General features: G+C 46.2%; 1 protein-coding gene across 7 annotated transcripts in view; it reads right to left on the minus strand.

The window, feature by feature from the left end:
- The window catches only part of sh2b2 (SH2B adaptor protein 2), an 87,496-nt gene that overhangs the window by 10,936 nt on the left and 63,395 nt on the right, over positions 1–13,165 (minus strand). For all 7 annotated transcript variants that reach the window (XR_004416049.1, XM_033045562.1, XM_033045560.1 and 4 more), the window contains one exon: positions 1,705–1,876. Coding sequence is in view for 6 of the 7 variants with exons in the window: in XM_033045562.1 (XP_032901453.1) it covers positions 1,705–1,876 (172 nt within the window). In the remaining variant the exon portion in view is untranslated. The remainder of the gene's footprint in view (positions 1–1,704; positions 1,877–13,165) is intronic.

The raw sequence follows: 13,165 nt of genomic DNA on the forward strand, positions 1-13,165 counted from the left end.
TCATTGAGGGGCACTGCAGTTGTAGTCACGCTGATGGGATTAAGCTGGAGAAACATGTAGAAGAGATTCACCAGGATGTTATCATGTGGTCACCTCTTTTATTGCTGGGTGGGGAGTCTAAAACTAGAGGGCATACATTTAAACTGAGAGGAACATTTCAGAGATGTGAGGGATAACGTTTGCAGAGGATGGTGGTTATATGGAACGTTGCCAGAGAAAACTGTTGAAGTGAGGACCATCATGATGTTAACAAAGCATTCAGACAGGGCATGGATAAGAAAGATGCAGAGGAATGTGGCATCTGGGGCAGAGGTGGCCTGTACGCAAAGGATGGGTCACACTTGATCTTTAGGGGCACCAACATCCTTGCAGGGAGGTGTGCTAGTGCTACTTGAGAGGGTTTAAACTAGAATATGATACAATAGAACTTTATTTATCGCAGGAGGGAAATTGATCTGCCCACAGTCATTACAAATACAAAATACATGAAACATGAAATTAAAGTGACGAGTGGAAAGGCTTGGGGGATGTGCAAAGATTGGGGAGGTGGGGGGGGAGGGGGTCAGTCTCAATCTCAGTCTCAGTCTACCCCACGATGGAAGTGGGAGTTGTCGCCACAGGGAAGAAGGATCTCCTGTGGCGTTCTGTGCTGCATCTTGGTGGAACCAGTGTTGGTGAAGGTACTCCTCAGGTTGACCAGTGTGTCATGGAGGTGGTGAGGCAAGATGCTCCGCAGTTTGAGGAGCATCCTCCCCTCCAAGACCACCCCCCCATGAATCTAACTCCACCCCCAGGATGGAGCCAGCCTTCCTGATGAGTTTGATGATTCTATTGTTGTCCGCCCTGCTGCACCGGCACACGGCAGCAAGGAAGATGGCACTGGCTACCTCCAATTGGTAGAACATCTGCAGCATCTTACTGCGGAGGTTGAAGGAGCGGAGCCTTCTCTGCAGGCAGCAGGGTGGGAATGGCAGGGGGTGGGAAGCAGAGCAACAGGTCATGATGAGAAAGTGCTTATGACAAGTAAGCTTCAAAGGAAGGCCAGGTTCATGAATATGGGGGATAATTAAGGGCTGATTAACATGTATTTATTTCAATGCAAGGAGTATTGTGGATAAAGCTGATGAAAGTAGAGTCTGGATTAGTGTTTGTAATGAAGATGTTGTGGCCATTATGGAAACTTGGTTGTGAGAAGAACACAACCAGCAGCTCGATGTGCCTGGGTTTCGATGTTACAGGTGGGGTAAAAGAGGAGTTGCTTTACTAATGAGGGAGAATGTAACGGCGGTACTCAGAGACGACGTACTTGAGGGCACGTCTACCGAGGCGTTATGGATTGGGCTCAAAATAAGAAAGGAGCAATTACCGTAATGAGGGGTTAAACAAGTGGGAATGCACAGGCTGGGAGCCGGCCCACACGTGGTGCACCATGGGACCGACCACTACTTCATGTTGCTCCCTCTCTCCCCTCCCACCACAAGGCCCCAGCTCGGTGGGTAACTGGTGGAAGTGGGGGGGGGGGGGGGGGCGGTGGACCAGGAGCCTCGGTCTGTATTTACATTCACATCAACAACAAGTACCCAACGCAGCAGCAATTATGCTAACGGCCGACAGATGGTGGGGAGCCTCAAACATCCAGAGTTATTCTGGTCAATAATTCACAAACAGTTATACTTTAAGCACAGAGAGCTTTGCAAAACCTACCTGAAAAGGATTGAGTGGCCAGGACGTAGGTGCGGAGCGTGATGTCGGCAGAACCTCCGGACTCCAGGGGAATGGGATGGGTGTGGAAGTGTTTGAGCATATCAAGGATGGACTGGAACCAGAGGTGCTGGACATGGCACTGGCCTGTTTCGTTCACCGACAGGCGAAGGTGCTGAGGAAATCAAAAAGAATATTATAATAAAACTGCAGGTACCTATTGGGCAAAGGGAAAGCGCTCAGTATTTATCTGTCAGGCAGTCGCTGTGTCGCCATGTTCTGTTACACCCACCTCCTTCAGTCACCCATCAAATCTACACCCCAGCTCCCAGCAGATCAGGAATAGCTACTTCCCCACAGCCATCAGGCTATTAAACTTGGCTCGGACAAAACTCTGAACGTTAATAGTGCATTATCTGTTATTTGCACTTAATCAGTTTATTTATTCATGTGTGTATTTACGTATATAATGGTATATGGACACACTGATCTGTTTTGTAGTCAATGCCTACTATGTTCTGTTGTGCTGAAGCAAAGCAAGAATTTCATTGTCCTGTCAGGGACACATGACAATAAACTCTCTTGACTTGACTTGATCAATCAATCTCTCCCATTCCACCTCTCTATTTCCTCTCGCAGGAGTGGTCCGGAAGGAAAACGAAGCAGGTTCAGTGAACAGAACAGGCAGGAGCATAGCAGCGTGTGAGGAAGGACTACATTTCATTTATTTCATTACAAGAGGCCTGATGAGTAAGGCAGATGAGTAAGGCAGTAACTCAGGTCATGGATTGGTACATTATGGTCATCACGGAAACCTGGCAAAAGGAGAAGTAGGACTGGCAGCTCAATGTTGCAGGGTATGGGTGCTACAGGAGAGATAGAGATGGAAGTAAAAGTGGAAGGGCAGTTGCTTTATTGTTAAGGAGATGTCATGGCAGTAGTCTGAGATGACATTACTGATGGAATGTCCAGTGAGGCTATATGGGTCGAGCTGAGAAATAAAAAAGAGATTGATCACCTTGTTGTGAGTGTATTTATGGCTCCCAAATAGTCAACGGGAATTAGAAGAACAAATATGCCACGAGATTTCCGGCAGCTGCAAGACTTATCATTTTGTCATAGTCGGGGATTTTAACCACCCCAATGTATTCTGGGACTGTCATGGTGCCAAAGGCTTAGACGGGATGGAATTTGTCAAATGTGTTCAGGAAAGATTCTTCAGGCACTATGCAGAGGGCAAGGGCAAAGCTTGACCCACTTTTAGGAAATTGGGAAGGGCAAGTGACTGAAATGTTTGTGGACGGGCCTTTTGGGACTGGCAACCACTGGTCTATTAGCTTCAAAATAGTTATGTATATGGACGGGGCAGGCCCACAAGATAAGGTTTTGAACGAGCAATGCATCTTTGATGGTATAAGACTGGAACCTGCTCAAGCTGATTGGAGTAGGTTGTTTGCGGGCATGGAGACTTCAAGAAAGTGGATGTTTAAAAAAAATTGATAGTGAGAGTTCAAGGCATGTATGTACCTGTTAGAGTGAAGGGCAAGGCAGGTGGGAAGGAGTAAGGTGGGCAAGGAGTAAGGAAGCTTGGATGATGAGATAAATTGAGGCTCTGGTCAGGAAAAGGGATGCTTGTGTCAGGTATAGGCAGCTGGGATCAAGTGTATTCCTGGAGGAGTTTAGGGGAATGTGGAGCATACCAGAGGAATTCGGGAAAGCAAAAAAGGCACAGGAAACTGAAAGGTGACAATAGACAATAGACAATAGGTGCAGGAGTAGGCCCTTCGAGCCAGCACCACCATTCAATGTGATCATGGCTGATCATTTCAGTACCCCGTTCCTGCCTTCTCCCCATATCCCCCGACTCCACTATTTGTAAGAGTCCTATCTAGCTCTCTCTTATAGGTGATCTTATAGAGGTGTATAATTCATAAGGAGATTAGAAAAAGAAAATGTAGAGTTGGGAATTAAGAACCAGAGGACTTACCGTAGATTTAAGATCAGCTGATTATGACAGACTTTGTCAATACTTTACTGAAGTCCCTGTGGACAACATCCACTGTATCCTCATCAATCACGTTTATCTACCTCTCAAAAAACTCAACCGTTAATAAGACACGACCTGCCATGGACAAAGCCAACCAGAGAGTGCTCCTGACTTACCATCTACCTCATTGGAGACCTTTGAACTATCTTTAATTGGACTTAATCTGCACTAAATGTTATTACCTTTATCCTATATCTGTACACTGTAGGCAGATGTGATGGTGCACAGGTGGCAAAGAGACCATTGGTCTACAAGAGTAGATGCTGATGGGCACAGACATTGTGGGCCCAAGGTCTGTTCTTGTGCTGAACTGTCCTATGTGAGTAAATACTATCCCTCAGAACCCCTCTCCAATAGTTTCATACAATTGATGTGATGTTCACCGGCTTGTAATTCCCTGAATTATTTTTATTTCCCTTCTCAAACATAAGGAACAACATTAGCTACTCTCCAGTGCCCTGGAACCTCTCAGTGGTTAGAGAGGATACAAAGATCTTCATCAAGGCCCACGCATCTGCACTCTTGCCTCTCACACATTGAGAATATACAAATTCCATGCAGAACAACACTGATATTCCAGACTGAACCACGATTTATGGAGCTGTGGGGTTGGGGGGGGAGTGGAACTAATCTACCCCATGACAGAAGGGGGAGGAGTTGTACAGTTTGATAGCCACAGAGAAGAAGGATCTCCAGTGGCATTCTATGCTGCATCTTGGTGGAACCAGTCTGTTGCTGAAGGTGCTCCTCAGGTTGACCAGTGTGTCATGGAGGGGGTGAGCTGTGTTATCCAAGATACTCCGCAGTTTGTGGAGCATCCTCCCCTCCAAGACCATCCCCCATGAATTCAACTCCACCCCCGGGATGGAGCCTGATGAGAATCAGACACTTGAATTAGTATCACACACTTTCTACGTGGTCAGTAATAGAGTGCCAGGCCTTGCTGCTAGTGCCAGACACCCAGTTGGTGCCAAGCCCACTGATCATGCTGGGCTAACTTTCAAACAGCTCAGATACCAGCCCTTTGGCCCGCCATATTAACTGCCATGTCCTGCTGCCATCGCAACAACCTGGAGCTCAATGCAATTAAGACAGTGGAATTGATTGTGGACTTTTGGAGAGCTCCCCCTCCCCTCCCCCCACTCACCATCAACAACACCATAGTCACATCTGTGGAGTCATTTAAGTTCCTTGGAACCATTATCTCCAGGGACCTTAAATGGGAGGCCACCATCGAATCCACAGTCAAAAAGGCTCAACAGAGGATGTACTTCCTGCGGCAGCTGAGGAAGCACAATCTGCCACTGGCAATGATGGTCCAGTTTTATTCTGCCATCATAGAGGAACTGTACACTGCAAGGGCCAGGAAGCGAGCAGGTAAGATCATCTCTGACCCTTCTCACCCTGGCCACAAACCCTTTGAATCACTTCCCTCGGGAAGGCGACTCCGGACTGTCAAAGCTGCCACAGCCAGACATAAAGACAGCTTTTATCCACGAGCAGTAGCTCTACTCAACAACCAAAAGTCTGTAGCCTCCTGTTGCTCTGGTATTTTATTTCATTCTTCACATGTTTAAATTATAATGGTTTATTCTTAATTGTCCACTGTATATCGTTTTGTTACTTGCTAGCAAAGCACCAAGGCAAATTCCTTGTGTGTGTACATACTTGGCGAATAACATTTATTCAATAAATATACATCTATACTGATCCCATTTTGTCTGTAGCCACTGTGTTGGCAATTCAAGTGCTGGTCGATATACTTCCTGGAAGAGGTCCTGTCTCCACCACCTCATCAGGCTGTGTGTTGCAGATTCCTATCACCCGCTGGGTGAAAACACTCTTCCAGAGATCCCCTCTGAACCTTTCACTCTGTCAGGCAGGAGATGCTGCTTGACCCTCTGAGTACTGTGTCTATCTTTCATTCTCTTGTTCTTTATTCTTCACCCCTGTACCGAGTTTGATAACTACCATGGGGAAAAGTTTATCACCGTAGGAAAGTTTCACCTATCTGACATGTCCCTGACCTCGGTGAGGCTGAGTTTTTTCTGAGAATTCCACTTTATTCCTAATATTAACCTAGCATACTTCCAACACTTAAAAGAAAATGTACACAATAATATAATAAATCTTCTAGTATGCCCAGTGAGTTTGAAGGAAGCTTGGGAATAGGGCTCTGGTGAATTTACAGGGAGCACAGATAAGAATGTGGAAGACACAGCCTGAGGTGGTGGTGGAGACGGACCTTTCCCAAGCGCGCGCGGCAGGAGTCTCCCGGAGAGCCGCGCCAGCCCGATCCACCCGCCGAACAACCGCGCCGCAACCGACCAAAAGGAGACCCACAGGCCTGTCGGGGGACTGCGGAGAAGCCGGGCGGCGAGGCCTGTCTGGGTGGCGGCGATGGGAGCCTCAGCGGTCAATGAGCGTAAGGGGGAAGGGAAAAACAATGGGGACCTGGCGTGGGGGTACCAGACCCGGCGGGGGAGGAGGGGGGGCACTCTAGTTTAGAATCCTCTGCCCAGGGGATAAGTCTGTGTTTGTTTGCACAAGGCAGCCAGACAGTTGCTTATCTCTATCTTTTTGTTTTCACTTTTAATTTCAAGTCCTGATCTGCAATTTGAGAAGGAGACGGTTAAATCATGACTGAGAAACATAGAAAGTAGGTGCAGGAGGAGGCCATTTGGCCCTTCGAGCCAGCACCGCCATTCATTGTGATCATGGTGATCGTCCCCTATCAATAACCCATGCCTGCCTTCTCCCCATAATCCCTTGACTCCACTAGCCCCTGGAGCTCTATCTAACTCTCTCTTAAATCCATCCAGTGACTTGGCCTCCACTGCCCTCTGTGGCAGGGAATTCCATAAATTCACAACTCTCTGGGTGAAAAAGTTTTTTCTCACCTTAGTCTTAAATGACCTCCCCTTTATTCTAAGACTGTGGCCCTTGGTTCTGGACTCGCCCAACATTGGGAAACGTTTGACATAGTTTCAGCCTATTATCATCACTAACCCTACGTCCGTTATCCAACAGATGCCAGTGCTCAAGGCTGGGGAGCAACTAACTCTATATCCAGCACATGTAGTAGATGGACTAACCCAGAATCATCGTTACCACTTACACTGGGCATTAATTATCTAGAGATGTTGGGTGACTTTTATGGTTTAAAAGCATATGCACAAATATGCATCACTTGCATGTACGGTTATAAATAGATAATACTACGGTGGTGGCCTACATTAACCATATGGGCGGCATAAAATCGGTATCATGCGACAAGTTGGTCAACACAATTTGGCAATGGTGTCCAAAGACATATTTGGCTATCAGTAACTTACCTGCCAGGTAAGCTAAATACAGTGGCAGACACCAGGTCCCGTAAATTTAATGACAACATCGAATGGATGTTAAAACCCCAAATTTTTTTTCACAAAAGTTATCAAGCAATATGGAACGCCAGATATCGATTTATTTGCATCAAGGCTAAATCACCAGGTACCTATGTATGTCGCTTGGGAACCAGACCCTGAGGCAGCAGCGGTAGATGCGTTCGCGCTGGATTGGGGAAATTCTTCTTCTATGCATTTCCTCCCTTCTGCCTCATCAGTCGGGGACTACGCACAATACAAATGGACTCTGCTTCAGGTATTTTGATAGTACCCGACTGGCCTACGCAGCCATGGTTCCCAATACTCCATGACATGGTTGTTGAAACTCCGATGGTATTCCCCAGTGACCCAGAGTTATTAACACCCAGTGTCGGGCACAAGCCACCCGTGCCATGAAAAAATCAAACTCCTGGGTTGCAGATTCTGCACAAACCACTTCTGGGACTGGGATTATCAGAACAAACCATCGACACCATGTCAGCATCCCTCCGAACATCCACTAAAAAACAGCATTTGTCCAGCATCAAAAAATGGGAGAAGTACTGCTTGGATACAGGGACCACCTACTCAACCGCTACAGTTACCAACATACTGGAATTCCTGGCGAACCTTCACCACGATGAAGGACTCAGCTACAGAGCCATCAACACAGCTAGAATTGCCCTGCCTGTCTATTTAAAACCAGCTCCAGGACAACAGGCCATGGGGTCCCACCAGCTGGTGGTCAAACTAATGAAGGGTATTTACAACTCTAACCCCCTAGACCAAGGTACACCCATATATGGGATGTCAGTGTGGTCCTGACATACCTCAGGGGATGGCCACCAGCCAGATCCCTCAACCTGGAACCATCTATGCTCAAAACACTCATGTTGATGGCACTTGTAGCTGCACAGAGGGTCCAGTCACTACACCTATTGTGACTGGACACCATGCTCACAGCTCCAGACCAGATCTCTGTCGTTATCCAGGGAATGATCAAACAGAGCAGACCAGGAACACCTAATCCAGTCTGGTTTACCCGCCAGAAACACGGTTATGTGCCATGACCCTATTTTCCTACATAGACACAACCAAAATATTCGAGGGAGATGAAAAGCCTTGTGGGTCAGTCATAAAAAACCTTATGGTCGGGTGACGAGCCATTTCGAGATGGCTCAAGCAGGTGCTAAAAGCTGCTGGGATAAAAACTAACATGTACAAATTTCATTCCACCAGGACAGCATCCACATCGACGGCTAAAAGAATGGACGTGCCTATAAACCACATCCTGGCTACAGCAGGATGGTGGGGGGGAAGACCGTTCAGAAATTTTATAATAAGCCGTTGGCAAAACCTGTTTTATTTGCAGGAAAGATTTTACAGACTGCAAATATTTAATTTAAGCCCAGGGGAGCAATTTAATTTCTTTGTTGTTATTGTTAAAAAATACCATTGTGTTTTTCCACAAACAGATTCATTGGTTGGTTACGATAACACACTTCCTCCCTCAAAGACTTCGGCAGTGATGTAGTAATAACTGTTACACGGTTTGAAATCACAGAGCTTTGAAATCTTCACGGAATCACTCACGTGTCTCCGAAGTAAAATAGTAAGATTAAACGAGAACTTACCAGTTTGAAGTTTGATCTGTATTTTATGAGGAGTTACGATGAGGGATTACGTGCCCTCCGCTCCCACCCTCAATAATATGGGTCAAATTCATAAACTGATGTCTCCTTATCTTTACTATGTTTACTTCAATAACTGTGTCTATCTGTGATTCCACACCGCTGCTTTGAAGTATGCCGCGCGTGCGTGCTGAGCGGGTTCTTCACGTAATCCCTCATCGTAACTCCTCATAAAATACAGATCAAACTTCAAACTGGTAAGTTCTCGTTTAATCTTACTATTTTATATGTTTCTATAAGATTCCTACTCATCCTTCTGAACTCCAGTGAATACAAGCCTAGTCTTTTCAATCTTTCCTCATATGACAGTCCCGCCATCCCAGGGAACAATCTCATGAACCTACGCTGCACTGCCTCAATCACAAGGATGTCCTTGCTCAAATTAGGAGACCAAAACTGTACACAATACTCCAAATGTGGTCTCACCAGAGCCATATACAACTGCAGAAGAACCTCTTTACTCCTATACTGAAATCCTCTTGTTATGAAGGCCAACATTCCATTAGCTTTCTTCACTGCCTGCTGTACCTGTAAGCCAACTTTCAGTGACCGGTGTACAAGGACGCCCAGGTCTCGCTGCACCTCCCCCTTACCAAACCTAACCCCATTGAGATAATAATCTGTCCCCTTGTTTTTGCCGCCAAAGTGGATAACCTCACATTTATCTATATTTTACTGCATCTGCCACGCATCTGCCCACTCACTCAACCAGTCCAGATCACCCTGCAACCTCCTAACATCCTCTTCACAGTTCACACTGCCACCCAGCGTTGTGTCATCCGCATACTTGCTAGTCTTGCTCCTAATTCCCTCTTCCAAATCATTAATATATATGGTAAACAGTTGCGGCCCCAACACCAAGCCTTGCGGCACTCAACTCGCCACTGCCTGCCATTCTGAAAAGGACCCGTTCTTTCAAAGACTCCTACTCTTTGCATACGGTCTGCCAACCAATTTTCTATCCATGTCAACACCCTACCCCCAATACCATGTGCTCTAATTTTAATCACCAGTCTCCCGTGCGGGACCTTATCAAAGGCTTTCTGAAAGTCTAGATACACTACATCTACTGGCACCCCTTCATCCATTTTACTTGTCACATCCTCAAAAAATTCAAGAAGATTACTCAAGCATGATTTCCCTTTCATAAATCCATGTTGACTTGGACTAATCCTTTTACTACTATCCAAATGCCCCATTATTACCTCTTTAATAATTGACTTAAATCATGACTTAAATTACTTAAATCATTAAGTGTCAGTGATGCAGTTGAACAAAGGGGAATATGAAGGCATGACAGAGGAGCTGGCCAAGGCCGACTGGAAAAGGATGCTAGCAGGAATGATGGTGGAACAACAATAGCAGGAATTTCTGGGCATGATCCAGAAGATGCAGTATCATTTCATTCCAAAGAGGAAGAAATATTCTAAAGGGAGTAAGAGGCAACTGAGGCTGACAAGGGAAGTTAGGGAATAAACCTAAAAGAAAAGGTGTATACCATAGCAAAGAGTAGCAGGAAGCCAGAGGATTGGGAAACTTTCAAAGGACAACAGAAGGTAACATAAAGGGCAATACGCGGTGAAAAGATGAAGTGCGAGGGTAAGCTGGCCAAGAATATAAAGAAGGATAGTAAAAGCTTCTTTAGGTATGTTCAGAGAAAAAGATTAGTAAAGACAAATGTGGGTCCCTTGAAGGCAGAAACAGGTGAAATTATTACGGGGAACAAGGAAATGGCAGAAGAGTTGAACAGGTACTTTGGTTTTGTCTTCACTAAGGAAGACACAATCTCATTGATGTACTTGAGGACAGAGGATCGACGGAGACAGAGGAAATGAAAGAAATTTGCATTAGGCAAAAAAAATAGTATTCGGTAGACTGATGGGGCTGAAGGATGATAAATCCCCTGGGCCTGATGGTCTGCATCCCAGGGTACTCAAGGAGGTGGCTCTAGAAATCGTGGACGCATTGGTAATTATTTTCCAATGTTCTGTAGATTCAGGATCAGTTCCTGTGGATTGGAGGGTAATGTTATCCCACTTTTCAAGAAAGGAGCGAGAGAGAAAATATGGAATTATAGACCAGTTAGCCTGACATCGGTGGTGGGGAAGATGCTGGAGTCAATTATTAAAGAAGTAATAACGGCGTATTTGGATAGCAGTAAAAGGTTTGGTCCAAGTCGGCATGGATATATGAAGGGGACATCCTGCTTGACTAATCTTCTGGAATTTTTTGAGGATGTGATAAGTAAAATGGATGAAGGAGACCCAGTGGATGTAGTGTATCTGGACTTTCAGAAAGCCTTTGATAAGGTCCCACACAGAATATTAGTGTGCAAAATTAGAGTACATGGTATTGGGGGTAGGGAGCTGACATGGATAGAGAATTGGTTGGGCTTCTGGTAAACTTCTTCTGCACTCTCAGTCATCTGACACCGCACTAGTGGCCAACAAAGATTTTGGAAGATAGACAGGGAGTGCTGGAGTAACTCCACGGGTCAGGCAGCATGTCAGGAGATAAGGAATAGATGACGTTTCGGGTCAGAAACCTTCTTCAGACAGAGTCAGGGGAGAGGGAAACTGGAGGTATAAATCGGTGCTGGCACCAATGATTAAGGAAAGGTGGAGCCCACAATGGTCCACTGTCGAAGAGGTGATGATGTAGAAATATATGGATGCAAACAGTGGAGTTAGTAGGACGACTGGGGTGGGGGAGGGATGGAGAGAGGGAACACAAGGGTTACTTGAAATTAGAGAAATCAATATTCATACCGCTGGGTTATAAGCTGCTCAGTCTGCCTTGGTCTACGCGATCTCCCAGTTGCTAAACCTTTGAACTGACCTTGGTCATTATGAGTAATGGTGAAATGGAGAGCTCACTATCGATAGAAAGCTTCACCTAAGTGCAGCTGCCACTTTTGATAAAGTGTTACAGAACAAACCTTTCAGTAAGTCGAAGCAGTGGCACAAGGGATTGTGGATGCCACATTAGCTCAGTACAGGGCGGCACGGTGGAGCAGAGGTACAGTTGCTGCCTCACAGCACCAGATACCCGACTTCCATCCTGATTATGGGTGCTGTCTCTACTGAGTTTGTACGTTCTCCCCTGACCTCCCACATCCAAAAGACGTGCAGGTTTGTAGGTCAATTGGCTTCTGTACATTGCCCCTAGTGTGTAGAACCAGTTTACGGGTGATTGTTGGTTGGCGCGGACATGGTGTTTCCACGCTACACCACTCGATGATTTCCCTCAACCACCAATGTTCCAGAGAAAACAATCCACGTTTATCCAATCTCTCCCCGTAGCTGAAACCCTCAAATCCAGACATACTGGACCCTGCACCATGGAGGCAACACATCATCCAGGAATCTCGATTGCTGCCACAAAATCTCCTGCCTGTTCCCCCAAACTAACGTCTCCAATTACTATGGCTCTGCCTGGCTTCAGCCTTCCCTGCTGTGACTCATAGTCAGACCTGATGCCACAGGCCTGACTGCTGCTGCTGCTGCTCTCCCCTGACTGGTCATGCCTTACAAAAAGGTATACCTGTTTTAGAAGGCAATGGCTGCAGGATAGACACAAAGTGCTGGAGTAACTCAGAGGGTCAGGCAGCATCTCTAGAGAAAAATCGATGGGTGATGTTTCAGGTTGGGACCCTTCGTCAGACTGAAAGTAGGGGGGTTGGGGGGGAGCTGGAGGCGAGAAAAGACCAGGACCAATCCAGGCCGGCCACAAATGACCTAAATCAGGCAGATGTCCTGGTAGGCCCAATGTTAGCAAAGGAATTGTGATCTCAAGAGGGAAGCAATGTGAAGAACTGTGGAACTGGTAAGAAGACTAGAGCGGAGGAAGGGGTAAGGGGGGAGGAGAGTGTAAGTAGAAGTTACTTAAAATTAGAGAATTCAATGGATAAACCGCTGGGTTGTAAGCTGCCCAAGCAAAACATAAGGTACTGTTCCTCCAATTTGCATGTGGTCTCACTGACAACAGAGGAGGCCCTGAACAGAAAGGTCAGTGCGGGATTGGGAAGGGAGTTGAAAATGTTTGCTACCGGGAGATCCCGTAGACCAAGCGCAAGTGTTCAGCAAAAGTGTTCAGCTTGGTCCCGCCAGATTCCTGTGCTCTCTGAGTTTTGAACATATTTAGATTAGCCAAATATCTGGTGAATTGATGGAAATACATAATTAGCTGCCATACATTAACCAGGATAAACCATCATCTAAAATAGCACATATATCTGAAATAGAAATCAATGGGAAACTCATTCTATCTTTTAAACACCCTGCCCCATTGAAGGTCCTGATCCTTTGTGGGGAGAGAGGGAGGGAGGGAGGGAGGGAGGGAGGGAGGGAGGGGATGGAGCT

Source organism: Amblyraja radiata, chromosome 28 (genome assembly GCF_010909765.2).
Source record: "Amblyraja radiata isolate CabotCenter1 chromosome 28, sAmbRad1.1.pri, whole genome shotgun sequence".
Lineage (NCBI taxonomy): Eukaryota > Metazoa > Chordata > Chondrichthyes > Rajiformes > Rajidae > Amblyraja > Amblyraja radiata.